Source organism: Excalfactoria chinensis, chromosome 2 (assembly GCF_039878825.1).
Source record: "Excalfactoria chinensis isolate bCotChi1 chromosome 2, bCotChi1.hap2, whole genome shotgun sequence".
Lineage (NCBI taxonomy): Eukaryota > Metazoa > Chordata > Aves > Galliformes > Phasianidae > Excalfactoria > Excalfactoria chinensis.
The window spans coordinates 20549009-20576363 of NC_092826.1; the positions used below are offsets into that span (position 1 = coordinate 20549009).

Below are 27355 nucleotides of genomic sequence, written 5' to 3' on the forward strand. Positions count from 1 at the left end.
AGCAGCATTACCCAGTAAGTGCTGGGTCATCAGTGGCACAGTTGGCTGACTGAGAGATGAGGTCACATATTTACTTACTTTAGCAAGAAACCACAGAAAATACAGCCTCATGTACAGAGAGTTTTTGTACAGATATCAAACACTCCAGAACACTGAAATCATTTATTTAATTAGAAGGAAATAGAAAACTGGGAGACTTCAAGGAGATTGTATCTCACCTATTTACATAAAGGACAGAGCAAAACAAACAATCCTCTCTCCCTGTCCAGAAAAACAGGTCACAAACCGAATACATTCACATTTAATAAAATACTACCACACGTGAAAGATCTTTTAATAGAGAACTATCTACAGGCCAGGCCTGGTTGCTTTTAAAAAAAAAAAAGCAAAAGACATTCTGATAGTAATGCTTAAAAAAGCTCTGGATACAAATAGTAGTTTTCTTCGTACAGTATATATGTACAGCTTGAATGAAACTTGCCTTACAACTCTTAAGAACTGCAGGATCCCTTCACAAGTACAAGCTTCACATGTGCCTTTCTACTCTCTTGGTTCCTACATTTAATTTTTCATCTTACATCTCCAAAACAGTCTTTCAATTTTAATTTATTTTAATTCTTTTTATTTTATTTTAAGAATTGCATCTAGGAAAAAAAAAAAAAAAGCTTAATTTTTTATGTCAGTATACATAAAGACCAGCACAGGAGACCAGCTAAGCAGTGACAATACATGAAACGACCACCCAATAGCAGTGGCATCTGAAGGAAACAGAAGCTTTGTTTTGCAGAAACTTACTTTTCATTTTCAGGGACTACACACCAACTACAGGAATCTTCCCCATGAACCTACTGTGAAGGGCTATTAATACAAGAAATTTCAGCTGCTTTACCTCTTAGCAGTAAGGTACAAAGCATTTTTGCACCATACCACAAAGACCTTACAAGGTAGAGTAAAATCATCCTTTAGACTGACATCCTTTAGACTGAAGCAGTAACAACTCCTACATTAGTGCAGAAGGCACAGATAATCCCATGCAATTTACAAAATTCCAGTATAAATAATCTGTATTAATGAAATTGATGATAATTTTAAACACACAAATACAGACAGTTTTAACCGGAAAGATCATGTGTCTTTCAGAAAGCAAGAGACAGAAGAAGCCAAGGCATTCAAGTAAGACCCTGAGATTCCTGCAGTGTGCTACCAAGCCCACCAGCTGAACTAACTGCTCACATATCTGCCTGATCATTAAGAGGAGAGGGAAAGCTGCAGTTATGAGCAGAAGGTAGGACCACCCCTTCTCACCGTAGTATGATCCTAAATCAGCTGAAACATGCAATGTGCGCTCACAGCCCAAAAGGGCAACTGTGTTCTGGGCTGCATTAAAAAAGGAGTGGCCAGCAGGGAGAGGGAGGTGATTGTGCTCCTCTACTCAACTCTTGTTAGGCCCCTTCTGCAATACTGCATCCAGGCCTGGGACCACCAGTACAGGAAGGATGTGGAGCTCTTAGAGAGGATCAAGAGAGGGGCCGCTAAGACGATCAGAGGGCTGGAGCACCTCTCCTATGAGGAAAGGTTGAAGGAACTGAGCTTGTTTAGACTGGAGAAGAGAAGGCTCTGGGGAGACCTCATTGCAACCTGGCTGGATGTGGCTCTGGGCAGCCTGGTCTGGTGGTTGGTGACCCTGCCCACAGCAGGAGGGTTGAAACTACATGATCATTATGGTACTTTTCAACCCTGGCTATTCTATGATCCTATGAAAATAAAAGGAAGCCACATCACAAAAGGAAGACAATGAAACTTAGGTTTTAAAATCCTCTCATCCATACGAATATGCTCACAATCAAAATCTGGCAGTAAAACTCCTTAATAGTTTACATTACAATAAACAGGAGCCAAAAGTTTCAAGAAGACTGTGTTTAGAAGAACTAGTCTCAAATTTTGTGTTTATTACTTGAACCCTTAAAGCCTTCCATTAGGAATACAAAGATAAGACTGAAAGAGTTGAAAAAAGATCTGGCTCAAATACACTTTAGTCATGGGACTGAGAGGAAACAAGCAGAACTTTGAAACTATTATAATTAAGCTATGATAATTGCTGGGAAAGAACATAAAACATTTCTTTGTTTCTGTTTAATGTATTTCTCATCCCTCTATGCAAAGACAGCTACTGCCTACAGACCTCGAGCATCAGAGCCCTATCAAGCTAGATGAACAATTCATAGAGCAGCTATGAATGCCACCGCCACATCAATTCCTTAGTTTTAAGCGTTAAAACTCATGACAGATTTGCCCCTATAGTAAAATAAATTATTTTTTTTAATGGTCCATGCTACCATAAACATATTGCTAAAGAATGTTTTGTTTTCAAGCATTTGAGCCTAACTACGGATCTGGAATCATGGAAACAAGCAGATAGACATGCAAAGGACTGACAAACTCAGGATTTACTCCTCCCCCCTCAAATCCTTGCAAATAAATTCAGAAAAAAATCAGCCATCTGCGTGCCAAGAAAAATTGGGATATAATTTGATCCTGTTTTTTCCATAAAATGAATAATATCCATTTCTTCCAAAAGTTCATGTAAGAGTAGTTACAGATCACACACATTCAGATGCTTTGGATTCTTAATGGTAGCAACTGTCAAGTATTAAAGAAGACAAAGATAAGATGGAAGTTTAAGACAACCAAAAACAAGTCCCTGCAGGCTGAGTAAAGGCAGAAGACAACAGTGAAAATAACAGAATTGCACATGAAGTCCCCCTGCACATATAGAAAGAAAAAAGAGAGCTAACATCATCAGCAATAGAGCCTTCTGTAATGGTATATAAACAACATTTTAACATGCTCTTCATCTTCCCAGAACAAATCCAAAAAAATCTCAACCAGTGCTGGTAATGTAAATCATTTCATTTATATATATAGCATGCATGCAAGATAGGCAGCAAGAGGTCACTTCTTCCTATAACATGATCCAGCAGAACTATCTGCAGCATCAAGTAACTCAGCCCAGTCATCTGCCTCAGTGGTGAGTTACGTGAGACAAGATGTGCAATACTTATCACCTACTGAAAATAATAACTTCCTGTGAGGAGCCACCACAATGCCCAAAGTTACTCCTAATTGTCTTTGTTAGGCTTTAGGAAGGATACAGAATGCACATTAAGAAAGAAATAAGTTCTTTGTACAGAGTAATTTCAGCTTGCATTAAAGTGACTATACAACATATATTCACAAGAGTTCTTACTCAAAACACTGCCTAAGAACTAGAATTTAAATGAAAATTCTACCTAAGCCAACATCCCACTTGGTGCCAATGCTGGATCCTCAGGAAAAAGAACACAACGGGAAAACTGCGTGACATTTCTGAGGCTACACTCCAAGCATCAACAACACAATTCCTGAAATGGAAAGGCTGCCTTCGCCTTAAAAGATCATCTCCTGTTTTATATTCTCCATATTTCGTTTTTAAAAAGTGAACTTGAAGCAACCACAGTATCTTGTAACAGGCATTTTTACAGTGTGACTGCTTCCTGCATGGAAATGACTCCTTTGGAACCTGGTTATCTACTGAGTTGGTCTTTCAACACCTAGCTCAAGAAATGACTGCTTCTTCCAGTATAAGTCACAAAAATCCAGAAGCTTTTACACTTCCATAGGTTGACTGATCCAAAAGTTAACATTCTTACTATTGGAAACGTGTCCATTATTTTAAATATATCCATTTCTATAGGTTTATTTGGAGGCTTTTGTCAAAGATAAAGGAAAATAAGTTGAATCCTCTTCTACCCAAATTACTATTCCTTTCGAAGTACATAGATTTGAAAGATTATTCCAATTCAAGGGAGAAAGAAATGCAATTTTTCTTGTCTCAGTAAAAAGCCTCTTTCCTCAATTCTCATGTGAGCTTCACAAACATTTTCTTTGTGCTCTCTAGTTATTCATTTTCTTTTTAGTCTACAAAAAGCTGGACAGTTACATCATCTTCAGCCTCATAAAGACTACATTTTAAATATGTTTATAAATTCATATTTTTACTCACCATTCCATTATATCACACACACACTTGTCATTAGCACCTATTTATATAGCAAAACATAGGAAGTCCCTGCTGAGCTGTGGGATTCTGTGATCCCTGCACATTTTCAGAATCCATGCTTTTGAAGACTGAAATACTCTTCATAAACATTTGGCATAAATTTCTTCTTTAACTGTACATAATCCCATATTTCATTTTAATGGACCTCAAAAACCATCTAAGTCAAATCACGCAGAGCAACTGCCTTATTACTATCATTTGACATTCCTCCTAATCCTAAATTCTATATTTTGCAATGCATAATGGTGAGGATTTTTTTAATGGTTCTGTATACATGAATATTTTACCTGTAAAAGACTGAAAGACTGGAATAACTAGATAGGAAAGTCCATTTTGTGCATTTTTAAATAAAACCTTCATAACATTATACAAGTGACACTTAACTATACAAATGCATAGCAAACTTTGATTCAGGTAAATGAACTATCATTAAAAGTGCTTAAGGAGTAAGAAATTTATTTAATGAAAAAACATAGAAATGTTTCCATATGTTTTTATGAAGTATTCTTTACCCTTTAAATGAACACATTCAGATTTAGTCGCTGGCTTTGTTTCAGAGAAACCCCATCTGTACACTGCATCGCTTACAGGCACATCTCAGTCATGCAATAGCTATGTCACAGCTCATATATCAAATAAAAATCACATTCAAGGCCACACAACCTTATATACCCAAAGTCTTCCATTCTATTTAAAGTAATCCTAAGAGAGCTCTTATTGCACCTCACTGCTGACGTCACATGACTTTTGTTGGGAAACAGAGTACTACAACTTAAATATCAAACAGTTCCTAACACAGATGAGAATGATCTAAAGGATGACTCTGTTGTACTTATGTATTCTGTAAGGTTTTTGTTGTTTTTTCTTCTTTTTTTTTAAACAAAGGAAAAGTCATGGAACTAATACAGTAGCACTGCACTTTACGTTGCAGAGTGAAAAGCTAGATAAAATGCAGGCAATTCACAGTAGGCTTGGGGAATTCATCTGATGAATTTAGATTCCAAGGCAAATAAAGTTGACTGCACATACTAAGGACAGAAAGCTAGAAAATTCTACCTTTCCGACAACAAAGGGGTCAGTGACAGAACAATCTCAAGTTCAAACCCAATGACAAATGTAACTGCATGAGTCAAAAGGCTTCTGTTAATGACAATTCACCAACCCTTTAACTTAATGTAAAGAATGTTTTCAGTAGTATATGAATAGCAGAGTAAGTACAAAGCAGAGCGTTGCTTTCTTTTCTTTTTTTAAATAATTTTAAATGGGCAGTTTAATGAAGTTTACCTGAACATTATTTAATAGCTTTTATTTAAAATAATTAGTAAAGAAAAAGAAAGATGGTTTACCTTTTATAACACATCACAGTCAACATGTTTTGTAAACTTCTCTTATGATTTGTTATTCCAGACCCATATAAAAATAATAGCAGAACATGCATCTTCAGCTAGCATCAAAAGCTACCAGGAGGCAACTGCATTAAATAGACTCAGTCTGATTAAGAGGACAGTTCAGAGATCAGCTGGCTCCAGTTAGAGATGTGGGTGAAATAGCATTTCAAACTAAGTAACTTGTGAAGCATCAAGTAATGCAAGGTGGAAAGGGGGAAGCCTGGTGAACATCTAGCCTCAATTCTTATAAAATAAAGGCCATTGGATTAGTCTTTTGTACTTAAACAGCAGCATGAATATATCAAAACAAAACAAACAAACAAAATAGAAAACCCGGCAGTCACAATAAGTTGTTTCAGTCATTGACAACTGTAAACACAAAAAAGTGTTTTCTAACTGGAATTTGTTTTGGCTGCTAGAACTTCATACACCTTAATTTGCTAGACAAGTGAGTTTCACTTCCAATACATAAATGCAATTGCCCTGAATACCAGTAGATTTGCCTCACACAAAATATCCCTTCCTGTCTTGAAAATCATTTCTATTAAGAGTTCCATCTTCCACTCCAAATTCCACATCAGCCAAGGTCAACAAGCTCTTGAGGATTACCTGGTAAGCTCTGTCCAAACTAGTCTTTAAGCATCCATAAGCTTATGATGGTTCTGAACTGTGATTTGCAACTGCATTAGGAAGTCTTCTACTGAACTAAGGCAATGAAAGCTCTGTACTACTTCAGTGAAATAGAATATGATTCTGAAGTGCAGAAGAAAACTGAAATGGATTTTACAGAAATTGAAGGGAGGTATCTTTTTCCTTTAGAGGGAACTGCTAGAAAGACTTTGACTCACTACAGTAACAACGTATTAATAAAAAAGTTTCAAAGGAAGTACAATGCAAAATCAGAGATAGTTAAAAAAAATTAAACAGTAGTTGCAGGTCATATTTATTGTATCTACTCCATTTTTGTTCCCTTTCTTTTGGGAGGCAATTATAAGTCACACTGCAGGAGAGAAAAGGAGGAAAGCAAGCCTTAGAGAAGAGCTGCTTGAAGGACTACTTCCCAAAATTCAAAAAGATGGAAGAACAAACTGCAAATCTGACCTTTTTTGATACAACATACCAAATCACATTGTGAAGTCATCTGACAGTATCACTCTTTCATCATGGCTTCAAAGAAGACTTCAGCTTGGGAAAACCAGTCACCAGACACCCCAAATTCATTTCTTAGCTCGTTATCTCCTACACTAATCAAATTCAAGATTCATTGGTCTAAGAAGCTGAGGAGACTACCACAAATATAGTTCTGCTCACTGATACAGAGAACATTCATCTATCAGAGCATCCATTGTTTTTTCTTCTCTGTACTTCTTGCTCCTGAACCATAACACGGTCTCCTCTCATCACTAGGTTTCTTTCAATACCCTGCTACCATGTTTTAGTTGTACTTTTGTTTGTTTGCCATTCTTTGTACAATTTTCAAACTGACTTCTGCAACATTTTTGTGATGTCGTAAGGATAATATTCTCAAAAATGACACACAGACTCAAGTTCCAAAGCAATAATATTCAGGATGGCATATTAAGTCTCACAGATCTTTAAGGTAGAAGCTTCTACAAATACTTTAAATGCCCAGGAACCAAGCACATTATCAGCTCCTTACTAACACAATTAGAAATTCACTTAAAAGTTTATATTCATAAACTCAGACAAATCATACACAAACTGAAACTGAAAAGGAATTGGGAGGGCATGAGATGAGCAAAAAAAAGCACAATTTCCACCTATTTATTTTTCCTTCCTATATATTAGTACGTAGGAGTTTCTGAAGCCTGTGTGCAAATTTACAGAAGGGAAAATTTATGAATTAAAAAAGTAGTTTTCCTAACACTGAATAAGGTAGAGGTACTACCCTGGTGATAAGCACAAATCTGCTGGCAAGCTGTGTTTCATTGATAACATATGGGATACAGCAACATATGAATGGATAGCAGCATAAAAGCAATCCCACTGGGAAAGTAGCCTGGACAAGAAGTACACATCAAAGAAAGTTTTATAAAAAGCTCTCTTGAAAGACAGAAGATCAAGTGCTTAGCACTTTGGTGATCACAGTCACCTAATCTAAGTCCCCTGAACGGAATACTGAGTTAACTGGTGAAACCAGGAGCTACGAGAGCCATACCAAGATGCAATCACGAGCTTTCAACAGAACTGCAAATGCTGCTATGCCAGTGCCTCAAAGGTTTATTTTAAGGCTTAGTCAGTCTAAAAAGAAAAGACAAATATCTATTGATTCCTAATGTCTCTGAAGTGACCCGCATTTGCTGGAGCACACAGTGTATTTTTAGATGCAATTTCCTAAGACTATGTCTAGAATAGCACAGATCCCCCCTCCAAACTATATATTAAGACAGTCTCACAGTGTTTGTAAAGCTGCTGAATACATGTAAAAGTATTATTCTTTAGAAGCTAAGTTGAACTAAAAGAATTTGAAAAAAAGATTATGTATTAGATACATAGCAGGTGTTTTACATTGTATGCCCTACAGTTCTAACCTTGCAAGTCAGATACTTACTGCCAACGATGCACTAATTACAAAGGAAATACAATAGGACCTTATTACTTACAACAGCAAATACTCGCTGTCAAGCACTCCCCAGAAGTCCTGGGAAGCATGAAAGAGTGCAACTGGTTAAAGAAAAACATTATCTCTGTTCCTCATCGTTTGATTTGTAACAAACCGTAATAAAGAATTTCTTTTCCTTTGTTATACTCAGGTTGGAGGGCAATGAGAAGATTTTGTTCCCACCTGGCAAGCAGGACTGCTACTCATCAGCATTCCACTGGGCAAAAAAGGACTGAAAGCAAATCACAATCAATTCATGTAATAACCAAAGGTGTCTGAAAAATATTTATTTTATTCCTAACTTCAGACATCCTTTAGAAATCTGCTTTCCCACCAAGCAAATAATAGAATCAGGTTCCTCTAATTTAACTCCTCCTATCATTGATGCCCACTGGAGATGTATGGATTAGATAATCATTGAAGGATCCTTCCAACTGAACTATTCTAAGATTCCTACGTTAGCTATTTTCTGAGAGCAGAATTGGGAACAGGCATGAGAAGATCATAAGGTGCAGAAGAAAAAGGTATTAATTTTATTTTTAATACAGCAAATAGCCACCAAACACAGCCAACAAGGATTCTTAGTTCCAGCTGTTCCACTGCTGAACACAGCTCTGCACCATTTCTTCCCACCTTTCTGCTTCTTAGAACTGGAGATTTTTAAAAGACCACTATTTGAAAACTGATTGTTACCCAGCATTGTCTTGAGGTCGATTAAAATATACTAACAATAGATTCAAATTTTCAGTACAATTCATATTGCTTTCAGATGTGTGACTGTGCTTCTTAATTCAACTTTCGCTTAGTAAATGGCAAATTAAATTTGCTATAACAAATCAAGAGAAATAACATAGAACTGTAAACAAGGTTGCTGTTGTTAATGAGAAAAAGAGGCAAAGCAAAAGAGAAAAGGAAGAAGATGAGAACAAAGATGTCCCGTAAAGAAGAAAATGGTTGAATGGGACCAGACATAAAAGAAGGAAAAGATCAAGAATGAGGTGCAGCAACAAATTTGGGTGAGAAACAAGTGTAAGGAGGTGTTATCTCTGGATTTGTTTAATATGTTGCTCTCAAAACAAAAATTGCCAAAAGATTATGGTGAAAAAGTAAAAAAAATAAAAATAAAAAATAATAATAATAAAAAAAAGATAGTGAAAAATAGAACACTTTTGATCTTTATCCATACCAGCCTTATGATGTAATCTCAATAGAATGAAACTAAGCTCAGGCTGGAAACCACGCTTATTTAGATAATCTCCACCTAAAACAAAGGTGTTTCTGGAAATAGCTCTGATTACTTGCTCTGAGTGAATGTCTGCTTGGTTCCAAAGTATGGAACCAAGTAGGACGGTAAGCAGATGCAGGAGCTCTTACATTGCATAAGCCAAAGCTCCAAAAATTCAGAAGCTGAAACTGTGGTCATACACAGAACTCTGGCACTTCCTCAGATTCTGTGCTTTTCATTATCATATCACATACAGTATGATATGCATCTTTATTCATGAGAAAAAATGCACAACAGTAAAAAAACAAGGAATGTTTTCCCATGCTTCCATAACACTTCAAAGTGGGATCAAAGTAATTACATCTCCTGTATCATCTTTAATTTTACTGAGAATCTATGTTTTCCTGATTTTTTTCTGCCTAACTTTATCTGCTTTTTTTATGCATTTGTATTACTGGTAAACTACAGTGTGCTTTTGGGTTGTTGTTCTTTTTTGTTGTTGTTTTGGTTTTTTTGCACAACAGAAATAGAATTTTTATTGAAAGGCATTGCCCACCTTTGCAGACATAACAATATAACCTAAATAATTCATGGTCTAAGCACTGCTCTAGTTGCAGATTGCTACCTTCCAGTAAAAACACGTATTCTGCCCTCCATCAAACAGCCAAAGAACATTCTAGTTTACACTGCTTGCAACCTTATTTCCTTTACTGGAAAGTCCTTATAAAATGGCTTATCACATTATGGCCTCGAGTTGCACCAAGGTAAGTTCAGGTTAGATGTTAGGAAACACTTATTTACAGAAAGGGTAGTTAAACACTGGAATAGGCTCCCCAGTGAGGTGGTTGAGTCACCATCCCTGGATGTGTTTAAGAGCCATTTGGATGTGGTCCTCAGAGATATGATTTAGTGGAGGGTTGTCAGAGTTAGGGTACTATGGTTAGGCTGGGGTTGGACCTGATGATCTTCGAGGTCTTTTCCAACATGAGTAATTCTATGACTCAATGATTATGGCAACATTTACTGAAAATCCCTCTCAGAATACAGCAAGACACTTCTAGTAGCTCAGAAGGAAACTGGAAACAGAAGACACTATTCTAGATACCTGTATTATTTATCTGTTTAATTTTCCTCATCATTAACTTGAAGAATATCTTCTTCTTGAACATCTACATAACTAAAAACTGGGATTTGCTTCCATAATCTCTAGGTTTAAAAATAATCACTAAACAATCACACACGGCTTTTAAAAAAAGCCTGATTTAATGTAATACATCACCTGAGGCTTCAGACCAACAACTAATATTGCAACGTGTAATTCTGGTATCTCATTATAGAGACAAGATCACTACTTTCTTTTTTGTAACTTGAATTCTCATCAGAATTTCTTTAGTTCTGTACTTTCTGCTCCCCACACCCCTCACCCCCCCTTTCACACTCTGTAGTAATCCAGCCCACTCAAAATCATCTTTGCTGACATTTGGGTTTGTTCAGCTTTTCAGGCCTGTTTAGCTTGGAGAAGAGAAGGCTCCAGGGAGACTTCATTGAGGCCTTCAAGTACTGGAAGGGAGCTTACAACCAGGAGGGGCACTGACTTTTTACATGGTCTGATAGTGATAGGACAAGGGGGAATGACTTTAAACTAAAAGAGGGGTGATTTAGATTAAATGTCAGGAAGAATTTTTACTCAGAGGGTGGTGAGGTGCTGGAATAGGTCATCCAGAAAAGCAGTGAATGCCCCATCTCTGAGGATGTTTAAGGGCAGGCTGGATGGGGCCCTGGGCAGTGTAATCTGGTGGGTAGTAATCCTCTCCACTGCGGGAAAGGGGGTTTGAACTAGATATCTTTAAGTTCCCCTCCAACCTAAGCCATTCTATGATTGTACGATATTTTTTCCATCAACAAGATCAAAACGCCAATCAGCCATTACTTTCCATGCTGCAAAATTTCTCTATAATAATAATGAAGTTATGCTACAAGATGTTCTAACTTCTTTTCATGCTATGCAAGAATCAAAGTATTTTTATTGATGGTGTGGTTTAATGGTAAAAAAAATATATAATAATAATCTTTCTTATGCAAACCAGTTTATAAAGTCCCTTATACAACAGAAAACTGAGGTCACATTTGTTGGGTTTTTTTTTCCCCAAGGGAAAAGAAATTTACTTTTGCTTTTCAGAAAAGCAATGCTAATCACTGCAAACTGTAGCATGAGCCAGGTCATCTATTTTTAAGAGGTGGGCACCAAAAAAATGCCATCGCACCATTCTCCTTCAATGCAGTAACAGCCACTGATGGCTTCCTAACCAACCCTAATTTGGCACAAACTTCTTTGGGTCCTTCTTCAAAAAAGAATCCTTTCTCCTGTTAACTCTGAAGCTTTGACACGCTTTGGCTCTGTGCTCTTCTCAGAAATTTTCCAGTTCCTATTATGCAGCACATTCATGAGCCATTACGCTCTTCTCATTCTTCTTCTAACAAGAGGTGCTGCAGGATCTTTCTAAGCATGTTGAATTGTTCTTATAAAAGAAACCACCTCACACTCCTTGTAGGGGAGAGTTAGAGTTTTTCAACTGATGTACACAGCAGCTAGAACAAGGTAAAAAGCAGCCTTACATCCCTGCTGTCCAAACACACCTTTCTTAATAAAACATGAAATAACAAAGTTAACAGCTGAGCAAACAAAACAGGTGCTCGCTGTTGCAGCTTCAATTACTGTTTGTGCAAATAAACTACAGACTCCAGTGGAAGGGCGCTATTTATAGCTCTGAGTTTAGGTGTCTTGTTTTTGGTAGCCCACCAACAAACCCAGCAAGAATTTGCTGTTAATTCCAAAAAAACACTATGCTCTACTGCAATTCAGAAACATAATTCAACTTAGAAAGTTTATATATGTTTACATGCATAAAGATTTTATGTATGTATGTATTCCTTCCACAACTTATTGATTTTTTTCCTCCTTGATTGTGCTATTGACATTTCACATATGTTCACTTTCACTACAATAGCCATTTTAAAAGCTTCAAGTGGATTTTTGTGTTAAATTCCTTAGCACGATATTACAGATAGAAGTTAGGCATGCCTTCAGTATTCATATCAGTATGCAATATCAAATCAGAACACTGTGAACTTTTGTTTTCATAACAAACAAGTGTACACAAATTACATAAGAAAAACTCAAAAGGTAATTATAATTACACATCTGTGTGCTTGCTTCATATGTGAGTTCTCAGGCCACTACAGATCTTTATTTCAAGCAGCTTTTTTATTAAGAAGATACTTACACTAAAGACCACTGATTACACACTGAAGTGATGTCATGTCCTATCTACTCCATTTACAGGTTAAGTCAGTCTTAAGAATATTACTGAAAATGTCTACTGTAAGAAGAAAGAAAAAGTTGCATACAATTGTATCATATTCTCTGTATTAAGATAAAGAATTGTGCTTGGTTTGGTTATCCACACCGTATGTATATCTGAAATTAAAGCTGGTAATCTCCAGACTTCCATAGCAATGTAAAATACATAAAAATAACACTATTAACATACAGCAGGCATAAGCCTACATGAAGGATAAGGACAGGCAGGTACAATCACCCATGCAAGACAGCAAACAGTTTATACTGTGCACATTTCATACAGTTCTGTCCTGCCATATTCGAGCTACTACTTAAGAGAAGGCACTCTTTCATTTTAAACAGAAAGCTGAAGACATACTGTCCACAAAATGAGTGCTCAAACTAATCACATTGCGTGGAACAAACAAAGATTAAATACCACTGCGTTGCAAGGAAGCAATTAGAGCTTAACAGCCTACATTAGGTTTTATTCTATGCTTTTGTTGGGTTTTGGGGTTTGGTGGTAAGGGAGTGGGGGTAAGAGGAAAAATGCAGTTTTAAAATCAGGGGGTATTAGAAAAGCAAGTCACTTATTTGAGTCTTTTTCCTAAGTGGTTAAAAGAACTATGCAGCAGCTCCACAACCCCTTTTTATATGTACACCTGGGAAGAATACTGAATCCTGTTACTTTCCTCAGTGTTACCCTGATGTGGTTTAGACCAGATGTTTAAATGTTACAGTACGTACATTTTCTTCTCTTCTTCCAAGGCAAAAGCAAAATAAGAGGAATATTTGACTTCACTCCACAAGAGACCTATTTAATAGTTTGGCGGTTATGTAAGTAAAGGTAGCTTGGCTAAGTCAATGTTGACGACATACAGAACGACATGATCCTAATGAGTTGGAAAATATTGGCTCTCATGAGATTCAACCAGATGCTACTGCGCTGAGAAAGCTACTGTATTATTGAATTTCATTTTTATGAGGTAAAATTTATTATTCAACCATTAAGGTATCCCACATGAAATCTTGCATAAAATAGTTTTACAGTTACTTTCTGGAAAGTAGATTTTATTTTAACTTTAAGACATCATTTACATGAGGGATTCAAATGCCTATTTGATCACCTTCAATAGAGAAATGTAAGGTCTGCAAGCAATTTTCCCAAAAATACCAGATTAATGGAACCGAACTGTCAACAAAATAATGAACTACCTGAACAGGACAAGGAAAAAGTGGTAGCAAGTTCCAGTTTTCCAGAGTAAACTAAAGCCATGTGTGACTGTGTATATGTTTTTCTGGCAGGCTGAAATGGTTAGAAACTGAGTGCTTTGGGTACACCTACTAACAAACGAGAAAATCCACAATGAAATTACTCCAAAGAATTAATTATGCTCAAGTTCTAAATGATTGTGACAATATTTACCAAAGTTGTAGTATTTTGTATAATCATACTTGTAAAAAAATATATTAGTAAAAAAACTTACTAGCATTGATAATATATCCACTTGTAAAAGAAACTAAGAAAGTACAATGTATTTCAGATTCATGTTTCTTTTTACACATATAGAGGACAAAATGGAAAATAGCGATGCTTAATGTGATATTCAACCACCACATAAACATTCTGTTGTGCTAATAGGGAAAATGAATTATAAAAAAAGCTTGGGTAAATAAAATAAACTAATCCTCAATGAGTTATGTCCAAACTGAAGACAAAAATTCAAAATGCATTGCTTTCAAAATTTGATCAAAGAGCTAGAGATATCCAAACATTCCAAGTCAGTCGTAATTACAGGTCTGCATGCAGCAGAACTAAATTGTTTCAAGGTAAGTATGGCACAACACTTATACACAGGGTAGCATCACAATAATTACTAACATAAAGAACACACACCTCTCTTTATGTACTTCTATTAATTTATTCCCTGTACATTCTCAGCTCACTCAGACGACAGTCTACAGCCTGTGACCTTTTAGTGGTAGTTTTAAGATAAGCCTTATTAATGTAAGAAACCAAAACACACACAACTTGATCTTAAGACTTCAAAACTCATTTTTTAAGTCTTTTCTCCTTTGGATAAGTTAATCAAAAGAAACTGATGTACTCCGAATTCAAAAGTCTATTTGATGAATGCATAATATCTAACAACCAACAACTCCAAACTACTTGAGGAAAGTGGTTTTTTTCCTCATTGACAAAGGCTTCTGGAAAACAGGGGCAGGTAGAAAGGTGGGGGAGATAAGAGTGTTCACACGCAAACAATTTTCTCTTACTGTATTCCTTGAATCTACTCACATGAAGAAAAGTATATTGAAGAGTTAGGCAGTTTGTTCCAAATCACTACCTCACCTTCAGCCTGAGCTAGTTTGTAGGAAGTTGTGGAGCCAAAACATATTTCTGAAGTAATCACAGCACCAAATGCCATATACCAGCTTTAACTTCTGTCTTCTGTGTTTCTGGGAATAGACAGTGCAGACGTACCTTTTGAAGTTGCATCCAGAGTATCTTTCAACAGTTATCCCAGCTGACAGATTCCCAGAGCATGCCTCTAAAGCATGTCTGAGACTCTCAAGAGCATGTCAAAAGGGCAACAGACACATGCTCTTCTGTGATATATTTGCCTCTTCCTACAACTCATGCATCTATTAATTTTTGAATTCTTTGACTTTGAGTGGTTTTCTACTTTAACTCTTCAATCAACACCAATAGTAAATACAGGTATATGCAGTCACAAAAAAAAACTATGTAAACAAACGGCAAACATTTGAGACTAGCTATGTGAAAGAAACAAAGAAAATATAAAAGTAAAAATACAAAGTCTCATCTCTTCAAAACTGGTAGATCAGATTGGAAGGATAAAACACACCATTTCTCTTGGAAGGCACAGTCTGCTTATATAGGATGAAAAAGCAAAGCAGTGTACTTCACATCAATGAGTAAAATTTGGATGCCCAGATGATAAGGCAGGCTTGCTGGTAGTCTCTGGATCATCAATAGCAGGACAACAAACTAAGAATGTCCTCTTTTTGAGAGTAAGGTCATGTTTGTTTGCTTTTTCTTTTTATTTACTTTTAACGGGGGAATAAGAACACTGAAATAGACGAAGCTGTTTGTCCTGCTACCTTTAACTGAAACTAATGGATGGCTTTTTGAAGTTGGAAAATGTAAAGGGGGGATATAATTTGGGCAATACTTAACATGAAACATAAAGATTATGATTCCTGTAGCAGTAGAATGAAAGCAATGAAGTCCGAGAAAGAGATCCCCTGGGAAACAGAAGACAGTGAAGATTCCCAGTATTCCTTCAGGAAAAAAATTAATAAAGTATCCAACCAACACACTGAAACAAAATCAGGAAAAGCCAAGGAAGAAATAAGAAAAAGCTATAAAACAGAGCAAAGATGCTTATATTTTGTGTAAACTTGGTTTTAAAAAAATAATTAAAAAAAAAAAATCAACTGATCCGCAACATCGCAAGAATGGAAAGCCATTAACTTCAAGTACGTTTCTACTACTGTGCATGGCTGAAAAATGAATTATGAACAGATGGAAAACAGTTAATACCATTGATGAAAAGGTCATCTATGTGAGACATTACGGCACGAGAAAGAAGCTCATCCTCACACTGACAAAAACACTCAAAACGACAGTGGCAGAATGGGGATCCCAAATAACCCACTGCCCAGCTACTCCTAGGCCCACCATAGAAGCCATCGGTCCTTTAAAAGCCCATTTGCACAAGTCTAGAGGAGCTCAGGGGCAAACAACAGCAGGTGGAAACAAGTCAAGGGCTCCTGAAAAAGAATCAGCAGTAGAGCAGACTCCAGGGCATATATGCCCATGTATCTGTATCTGAGAAGACTATGATCTCAGAAAGTCACTGGGCAAATAGTTTCTGTGAGTTGTTGATGGAGGCATCCGCCCTGTACATACATATACAAATACTTCATCACTAATAGGTCACCTACTTTTCCATGCAGAAAAGGGATGAGGCCATTGGTGCTGTCTGTGTGAGTGCTCCTAAATGTCCACGATCTGTACAGGTATCCATACACACATGCACGTGTACTCTATCACCTGGTATTATCAATGATAACTTGTCTATCGTCCTTGAAACTGTCTGCCAAGTATTTGCATGCCGTTGTGAAATTCCGCCTTAGCCTCCTATCAGCACACTATCCAAACTTCATTTCTTCAATCACTTTCAATGGAAATACATGTGAAGACCCAGACATAGGTCTCAATAGCCTACCAACCCGCACCAGTTTCTCTGTAGCCTCTCTAAAACTGGGAGCCACCAAACCGGGTGCTCACTGCAGGTTCAGCCACACCACAAAAGAAAATATCAGTAACCCTTGAGATGAATTTCTGATGACCAAAAATGAGACAAAGCCTAAATCTCACCTCTGAAAGGAAGACACGGAGAAATAAAAATCAGTCTGCTTATTTAACATCAATTTAAAATTAGAATGCTGAGAGAATGTGATGAGTAACAGAATACTACAGAAAGACTGTCTGTCTAGTCAAAGGCTTTAACTACAGTGCAAATAAGAAATAAGCTGAAGTTTCATCCACCACTGTTTTGTGTTGGAGAAGCTAAGGTGCATGTAAGTGTATCAGTATCAGTGATTAACAGCTGTGCCTTTTTGATATTTAAAAAAATATCCCAAATACTCTTTTTTGCTATGCTACATTCCTAGTTACTAAACCCCTCCCCAAAAAGAAAAAAAATTGAAGTTCCCCACATAATTATACACACACACATATAGATGCTGCCATTAAAGCATATGCAATCCACGCCTAAGAATAAGCACAATTTACAAAGCATGATCTTAAATTTTATCCAAATGTATTTCAACAAAATGTTGTAGACTTACAGAATGAAACAAGCCAAAGGTTAGGGCAAATTGGCAGAATTTTGCAAATTTGGCAGCTTTGAATTCAAAACTCCCTTCATCTACTTAATGTGAATTAGAACTACAGAACCATATAATTTATTAGGACAAGCACTAAGCCGCAATAAGAGGAGATCAAAACAAGCATAGCGTGCTGTTCATTCACTTTAAGTACTTAAAATTTGTGCTCCAGATTTCTAATAAATGAATTTGCAGAATAGAGTGGTTGTATTACATTTTTCCAAACTGAAGGACAGAAACCATATTAAGTGGTAGAACAAGTTACTTCAAAACTGAAAACCCTAAGGCCATCCAACAGATCATATGATGCATTTTCACATCTGACTGGAGTGTAAATTTTAAACCTACTACCTTCAGAAGTAATGGTACTTGAAAGTAAAACCTCACAATTTCATCCTTTGGTGACCACACAGAAACAAGGAATGAAAAGAAACAATGAGACTTTTCAGAAAGCAGAAACATTTCTTAATAAAAGTTCTTATTCACAGTTATTTTAAGAGTTGCACAAATGAAAATACTACAGTTATTTTTACAACAAAGCAATGCAGATTTAACTGAGAAAGAAATACCACCATAGCTATGTAGTCTAACCTACCATTCTGACTCTAGTTATGATTTACCATATCTGATACATTCTCCAAAGTTGGAAATGATGGAGATTCCAGAGGATCTAAATTATTTGTATGATGTTTATACACAGTAATATATGTAATTAATTTATATATATTAATATATTAAATATATATACATACACACACACACATTATCTTCTGGATGACCTTTATGATGTGGTCCTCCCAGCAAACTGGCCAAAATCTCCCAGTATTGTTTTCTGTGTTTTTAGGAAACCATGTAATGAGTTAAAGGATGTCACACACTATTCAAGTCCATGATTTAAAACAGAATATATACATGAACATCATAGTCTTTTTGACAAAACCTATACAGATCTGGAAAGATGTTCAAACAAGATAGATGTGACAAAGGCAAACTGTCCAACATGCATGTAGCAATAGAACTGTGCACAGAAAAAACTGAATTATCAGGAATAATCTCAGAGACCTATCATACTTTGTAGTCAGATTATTACAGAATTCTTAATAGAAAATTAAGATTTTCCCACACGGTCTTCAGCTTTGGAATTCCTTTTCTTTAAATACAAGAAATCAAGAAAGCTGGAGCACAGTTCAATATCAAATGCAAGAATTGACTCTTAACTCTATTAAAACCTTGGTGGTATCAGAAACAATTCCAAAAGACAAAACGACATTTTGGAATCAAACTGTCCCTACAGAGAGCAAGAAAATCCGTCAGACATCCTCTGCTAAAAAGCTAAAAAAAAATTTACAATTTTCATCTAAGAATTTCTTCACAATTCTAAGTCTGCACTACATTCTATACTGAATACACAAGGAATTCAGCAAATGACTTAATGTCTACATGCAGCTGCTGAAAAAGGCACTGTCCTGGAATGTCAGACTGCCAAAGTCAGAAGGATTTCTCTAGAATGAAAGGCTTCGCATTCTTTTATCACTCTCATTTGTACCACTCTCTCCATTTTTTCTCCCCAAGATTTGGGCCATGTTTTTACAGTAGTGGCATCTAAATACGAGAGCCTTTCCGACATTTCAAAGATGAAGCTCAGTCTCTTTATCAGCATCCCCCAACTCTATTTTTAAATTCAGTATTTAAATTAATACACCAACATTAATGAAATAGCTTTGCACACAGGACAAGAGAAGGAAGTACAGGAAAAGCAAATCTTTTGTTTTCCTAACTTTAGCCATAACAAATAAATTCACTCAGGGAAACAAGTGAGAAGAGAGAAGTATATGCCAATATTCAATCCACTGAGAAAATGCCAATACTACAGTGACCTCAATTAGCAAAATGCCAAATGCAGACATCTGAAGAAGTCCCAGTTTATGTATGAGGTAGCTAATGCAGACCCAGATTCATTAAAACAGTTATGCATAGACAACGTATGCAGGTGATAGTCTCAGCATTTTATCAATAAGGAGTTACTTAGCAAGCATAATTTCTTCCTGAAATCCCTGGATGTTTTCCAAAAGAATGACAGGTAGCAAATTTCATTATTTACATCATCACCTCTGAGACTTGTATGTCTTCAGCTGTTTCACAACAGAAACCATTTATTTGTGGAACTAGATGAAAAACATATGGAGACCTTTAAAAAAGATCAACTTCTATTCGCCATTGATTAATAAAGCCCTTAATAATCCAGTATTTTTTATTTTATCCAACAGCTTCACCTCAGAATGATCTTAAGTTACAACATTATACCATATAAGGTAGAAAGGGTGGATGTTTTAGATGAGGGAATTATGGAAAAATTATCGTGTATGGGAAAATTAAATGTATCCAGAATTTGGTGCCAAGGAGTGAAAGCTCAGTGGCTTAGCTTACATCCTGGATTCTAAGCATAAGCTATAAATACTCATATACACACAAAAAACATTCTGTCTGTTAACTACTTTACATAAAAACCTGGATTTAAAGGATATAGTTGCATGCACATTTGCTAACAGTTCTCCATATTATAATCAAGGTATTAATCTACCATACTTAACCAAAATATTTACCTGAAGACTGGAAAACTTCATTCAATAAAGCTTCATTTACCACCACAGAACTGACACTTCCAGCAGGATGACACCAGCTCTGATAAATAGTTTGGAGCAGAAGGGTTTGAGCTCTGGTTGCTTGAATCGTCAAATTTGGAAGTTCAAATATGCATTCTGTTAGTGGGACATGAGCTCGCTTGGTCCTGTTTAAAATATTGAGAGGAAAAAAAAATAAATCATTAGTTTGATGCAGAAGAATAACAATTCAAAAGCTGAATTACAGAATAGCAGACCATGAGCAATTAAGCCTGTAAAGACAATCATGTGCCTATTAAAATCCCATCCCAAAAGAGCTTATGCTGAAATTCACTCAAAATAGGAGTTCTGTTAAATGCTTTAACTTTGCATCTTCCTGTAAAACATGAGATAAAATAACTATTTTTACCTAATTAACTCTTGGTTTTAACATATTGAAATAAAAGCACATCAGCAAATCAAAAGGTACTCAAAATCATGCACATTACTAAAAAAATCTGTTCAAAACTTTATTGGAAAAATGTTAATTTGAAAGCTTACTGTGAATCAGTAAAGAAAATGAAATATTTCTAGTGATACAAAAACCTATATAGACAATAATCATACAATTAAGTGCAAAACAAAAATCCACATGTTCTGTATTTACCTCCATATTCCATATTTGGCTGACATACTCAATTCACTAAAAGTTTCTAAATAGGTAATAGTATTTTTCATTCCTTTTAAATTTATAATCTATGAGGGGCTTCATGGCACTTGGAGAGCAGGTCAAAGTAAAGGACATCCTGTTAGGAAATAAATTATTCTGTGACAGCATAGCCCGGTACCAACAGGAGAGCTCTTCAATAACTGCAGAGAATTGAATTACCTTTTCTTCCTGTACCTATATTATTACCTGAAATTATGCAATGGATTCCCTAAGCACATGAAGGGAACATGCCAAGAGGGCTTACGCAGGCTCCTTAGTGGTGCCCGGTGCCAGGACAAGAAGCTGTGGGCACAAACTGGAGCACAGGGGCTCCCCCTCTAGCACCAGGCAGCACTGCTGTGCACAGGTGCTGGAGCACTAGCACAGGTTGCCCACAGGCTGTGGGGTCTCCTCCTTGGGGATGTTCAGAAGCCACCTGGCCTGGGCCTGGGCCCCCTGCTCTGGATGTCCCTGCTGGAGCAGGGGTAGGACAGAGGGGCACAGAGGGCCCTGCCAGCCTCAGCCATTCTGGGGTTCTGTGTTTATCTCCACCATCAACTAAGTAATTTAGACACTAAATATTGAAAGCAGGAGAAACGTGCTAGGAGAAGAGTGACAATGTGATTGTGATCGGTTTAGTTTTGGTGGTTTTTCCACATTAGCTTTAATATTCCTTATGAATTCACATTTGCCATCTAATCTTTCATCCCCCCAAGACATTCTGAATGCATCACATAATTATACATTTTAAGCCCATGCTAATCAGACAAAACGATGCAACCCACAAACACTTGTGTAAAATAAGAACTGGAAAATGTGTGAAGTTGAGTTGTTGAGTTTGGTCTTTTTTGCAGATAAGACCTGCTAATAAGCAGACCCAGAATCTCTCCAGGTCTCATACCTAGCAAGATGGAGACTGCAGGATGCTCCTTGAAATCAGAAGCAGGCTAGTGAAAATATTGTTCCTTCTGCTTAAACTCTAAAATCTCTAGCAGACTGAAGGGCCAAAACTTCTGGCAATAAAGAGATTTCCTTGCACATTCTACCCTCAGTCAGGAGAGCGGCACTTCACCAAGTAAAAGAAACTCTGGGGACTCTATACAAACCTTTGGAGCCAGCTGTTCACTGCCATATTCTTTCAATCATTTGAAACAAACATTCTGAACATTAAAAGCCACGAGAAAGTAATCATTATTCATTAAAGTTTTTTAGCCTTACGAACTGTGCTATCTACAGATTACTGAGGAAAAAAAGAAGGAAGAAGCACAGCAACAGAACTGCCTCTGAGTTACAACTGTTACTATGACTGTGCTGTCAGCTTCAAGTGCCATCTCCAGAAAAAAATCATGGATGAAAAAACTCTTTTGTGATTGTATGGGAGATGCCAGATGTGTGTGATATTAGGAATTTCACTTAGAAAGAAAAAGTTTGGTAAAACAGTTTGAAACGAACCACCAGTCTTTTAAAGTTAGAACTCCCATATTTTGTATCTGCTTTTTAATTTGACAGCCGTAAGGATTTTTCTAGAGAACGCAAGCAGATCACACGCTGCCTGTGATTACTGCTCTAAGTGCAGCACACTACATCAAAGGAGTACACAACATCTATATAGAGCTCCTGAAGCTCATCCTGTGCTTAAGTGTGAATTTCAAATACACTGTGCAGATTCCCAGAAAGCATTTCTACTGAAAGGTACAAATACCCCATATGGCCATCTGGGACAAAAAAATGCATCCAAATACATTTGAAAGAAGAAAACCATTCAAAAATACAAACAAACCCTAAGAGAAATACTCTAATTAGAAAAGTATTACTACTTAACCAGATTTAATAAGAGGCAAAACCTGAAAATAATATGAGTAAAGTCAGGAAAATATCGAAAGATGCTGCCTGGTTTATGAAATAATTAAAAATAATCTATAAAGAACCACTGATCCAGACAGCTGAAGGAAACTCACAACATAATCTACTCTGAAACACTGAGATCAGCCTCCATGGAACACAACTGGCCAGAAATCACCACCTACTTGAGTTTCTCGTATACATGCAAAGCCCCTACTATATACATACTGAAGCTTTTTAGTCACTAGAAGAAAAGCCCTGGATGCCATGAAGAACATGCTGCTATTTTGCAACACTGTGGCCTTTTCTAACACTGGCTGAAGTTAGAAACTAAATTTTCTTTTGTACAGGTGGGTTCGTTTTTGTAGGTTTTTAGTTGCTATAATTCAAGTATAAAAGGTGAGCATGAATAAAGGCATGAATACAGAAAGGATTACACAAGATGATTTTGCACTTAGGAAAATCCTTCCCTGCAGAACAAAATATTGTATACACAGTAAATGAAATATTAATTCCCTATTAATAACAAATGATTTTGCTGTTTATGTAACTACTTTTATGTAAAATCCATTCTATGAAAATGAGACGTCTTTTAGCAAAGCTTTTGCAAACATGAAAAGAAATGTAATATATGGTGACACCAATTTAAACAAAATCTAACACTCATCTTTATGAAGCCATTTACTGTCATCTTGTACTACTAATTCTATTGCAGAAGTGCAGCTTAACTGTCGTTAGTTTATACTTTCGATTTCTTCCCTTCGTTATTGAATATCATTATGAGAGGCTAAAATTATCCCCCTCCCCCCCCAAAAAAAATACATCTGAAGATTCCAAAAGATGGGTTCCCAATGTAAAATCAGGAATGAAGATGACAGGAAAACCCCCTCGACAAAATTCAGGACAAAGACAAGTATTACTAAATTCACAGGCTTCGGAGAGCTATGACAGTAGCGGCATTCAATGCAACAGTGGAACAGGTCTTACTTTAGAAGTCTGACTATTCATTTAACAGCCACCATACTGAGCCATATGAAATATAGAAGTTTGACATAAAATGTTCCCTTTAGGATAACCACAGTGTATGAAATTTCTTTGAAACAATATGCAAAATTCTAAGCTTTTTGTACTTTAACAGTCCCAGAGGAACGAAGTGCGCTGTTCCTTTTCAGATAACTTGGGAGGAATAGGAAGCTGAAGAAAATAAATCCTTTTTTATAGAAAAAATAAAGGCCATAAAGGTGCGGGGAAGGGAAATGTATTGTACCATATGTGCAGCAAATGTTACTTAAAGGAAATTTTAACTAGTCCTGGCTAGTGATGAAAGTGTATTTATAATTCAGGATTTATTATGATAGTTTTGAAATACAAATAATGCATTTAAAAAGAACTTAACATACAAGGCTGCTACCAAACTGCACCTGTTAATACAGAAAATCCATCATTAATAAGGTACTGAGCTATATTTAACCATAGTTTATGACTCAAGAGATACATTCAAGCAATGGGTGAAAATAAAACTATAAATATTTTTTTTATTAGTAAGCCAAACCAGCATTTCAATACTCTATCATTAAATATGTTTTAAGCAACTGAATGCAACTTCTTATCAAAACTCATTACCACATTAAGAGTTCTGACACATGATTGGATTCTAAAGCCACTGTAAAACTGTAACAACAATAGGAATAACTATTCCTCAAATCTTTACACTCAAGAGTTAAGATGCAGTTCTGAACATATGTTCATTTAACTGAACAGGTTAAAAAACTACCAATTCTAACACCCTTCTCCAGGGGAAAATAAATCCTAATGTCACTAGCGGGATAGACTACTCATTAAAGCTAAACTTGGACAAATTCCAGAATAAATTTAAGGAAATATGAACAAGCAAGTCTTGCTATGTAGTGGTATGGAGTGAAAATGAATCTATCCTAATTAAACGATTTTTAAATACACTTTGGTTGTACCCAGTCTGCTGACAAACTGTAATACAGACTTGCTGAAATATTTGGATGAACCTGGCATACCATTAAAGAAAAGAGTTTTCTTCCCTGTTTTTGAATGAAAACACAAATTGGTCCTTATTATCTGCCACGGACAGACATCGCTATAACCAACCCATGTTAAATTCACAGGCCCGCTATGAAATAATTTCAGTTTGTAGGCTTCAGGAACAGCAACTCATTCTTTTAAAATCAACACCTCCAAATGACTGAAAGAATATAGTGGTGAACAGCTGGCTCCAAAGGTTTATATAGAGTCCCCAACTGCAGAGCTGGAACCTGCAAAATGTTTCCAAAAAATTAATTTTTCTTATTACTCATATCCTGTATGGTAAAAAAAAAAAACTATTAGTTCATTTTTTCCAAAATAACAAAACCAGTAACCTGCTACTAGAACCCAGCAAATGGGCCTCAAAAGAACTTGAATGTAATTTAAACACCTTAATAATTTCAGTCAGCATTCGTACACCTTTCCTCTTAGGCAAACAGAAAATGTGTGTTAGCCTTAGATTTGACTGGAACCTACACACATGCGTCAAACCCATGTTTCTACTTATTCTGATCCTTCATATCAAGGATGTTTTACTTAACATCACTGAAGCAACTCTTCGTGAGGAAAGCAAACAGCATCAAATCTTTTAAGAGAGCACTAAGGAGAAGAATGGGAAAGGGAAATGGGAAAGCAATATGACAAAACCACATGTACTACCACCACTTTTAGTCTTAAGACCCTATATAGTTAATAGTGCAAGAGAACCACACCTTATTATCACCAAATGATAAAATCTACTTTGAAAAACTTGATTTCAAACATCTCCAGAATTCATGCCTTCTAAGCTTCTTGGGCTCTGCAGCCATCACTAAGGAAGTCAGGCTTGTAAGCAGGTGAGACAGCTGCTGTTGTCTTTTGCATCTTATTTGTAGAAAGCACTGCTAGTAGTACAATTCATTACAAGGAAGAGAACTACATTGGAAATTTAACAACCTTTCTTTAAAAAATGAATAAACATCTTTCTGCAAATTTCAAATACAGCACTGGAAGGGAACAATACAGTCATTTCTAAGCTGACTGTTGTCTACATTCTGGGGGTTTGGTTGTTTTTTTTTAGCATCATTTTTGAAATTGAAATTGACAGTGATGAAAAAACCTCTGCCAGCGTTAATTCATATGTGAAATTCAGAAAGGCAGAGATTTCCTTGAAACAATTGTGAAGATAAAGCAAAGCAGGCCAAGTGCAAACTTTTTATCTTAGAAAGTGGTGAGAGAATTTGCATTCTCGGATCTCATTACTACGAGAGTATGAACAGAACAATAAAGTTCAGCCCTGTACAGCAAAGCAAAAACAAATGCACTATTACAAGAACCAAAAAAAATATTACTAATATCAAATAAACAACTAAGAAGAAAGAAATCTTGCAGAAAAAAAAAAAAAAAAAAAAAAAAAAAAAAAAAAGACACATTTTGAAGCAAAGAAGCAAGAATTTGGACATGCACATTAGGAACTCGAAACGCGGGTCATTTTTATACCATTTACGTGGTTCTGTTATAGGCAGACATTAAAAATGATGATCATTACATAAGAACAACATTACTAGTTTGTGAAGCAATGAGGAATTGAGAAGCAGTGACCTCAGTGGGATGGTTACTTTATGGTCTTTGAGACACCAAGAGAAAACACTGAAGACTGAAAGAAATAGCAAAGACCCAAAAAGCCGACAGGGTATTATTAATTTTGCTAGGCTCTAATTCAGCCACATTAGGCACCAAATGAATGTTTCTATCCACTGGATTAAAAGTTTAAGGGCAAGGTTAGAAAGCAGTCTACCTCACTACAGGTTGGGTCATTGGCTAACTACAGTCCACAAAATGCACAAGATTTAATCTAAAACTTTGTTGATACAGACAAAGGATAACCCAAAAGGGGCTGCATGTTCAGTCTTATTTATGGACTCAATATAAAGCTCCAACACTGAGCTGGCATCTTCTTAATTGCACAGGGTGTGTGAGGAAAAAACAGAAAACGAGGGATAAGAAAAACCTCATAGAATGAGATCAATGACTGCTTTGAACTTGTTTTTTTTTTTCCTTTTACATTTTATGTATCTATTTTTCCTTCAATTCTCCAAGAAGTCTGACACTTTTCTTTATTTGAGTCAAGGAATTTTGCTGTCATTTATGGAAATTGAAAGGATTTTAAAAAGAAGGGTGGAATAAATATGGCATAATTTAGCTGCATTATGTCTAAAGAGATCCAAATAAAAGGACTGTGAGAAACTTGGTGCTTATAACTGAGATTAAAAAAAAACAACGCAAAAAGAAACACAAAGAAAACTGGAAAGAAGCAAGAACACTTCCTATGTGGAACAAGTGGCTTTACATAGGTGGTACAGAGGGGATCACACTAGAAGCAGTGTGCTTGTACATCAACCATTTGAGCCACACATGGCCTGTTCTCAGGAAAACTACTTGCTGGTAAATTATAGAAGATGCGGATATGGAAATCTGCTGGAACTTAAAGACACTTTGGCTGGAGATATAATTAATCAAGACCACCAGAAGCACCAAGGGAAATTAGGTAAAAGTTAGAATTGCAATTATGAAT

General features: G+C 36.3%; 1 protein-coding gene across 1 annotated transcript in view; it reads right to left on the reverse strand.

The window, feature by feature from the left end:
* VPS13B (vacuolar protein sorting 13 homolog B) overlaps positions 1 to 27355 on the reverse strand; it is a 404032-nt gene that overhangs the window by 297866 nt on the left and 78811 nt on the right. Inside the window, exon 16 of the mRNA XM_072328758.1 lies at positions 20199 to 20383. Coding sequence (XP_072184859.1) covers positions 20199 to 20383 — 185 coding nt within the window. The remainder of the gene's footprint in view (positions 1 to 20198; positions 20384 to 27355) is intronic.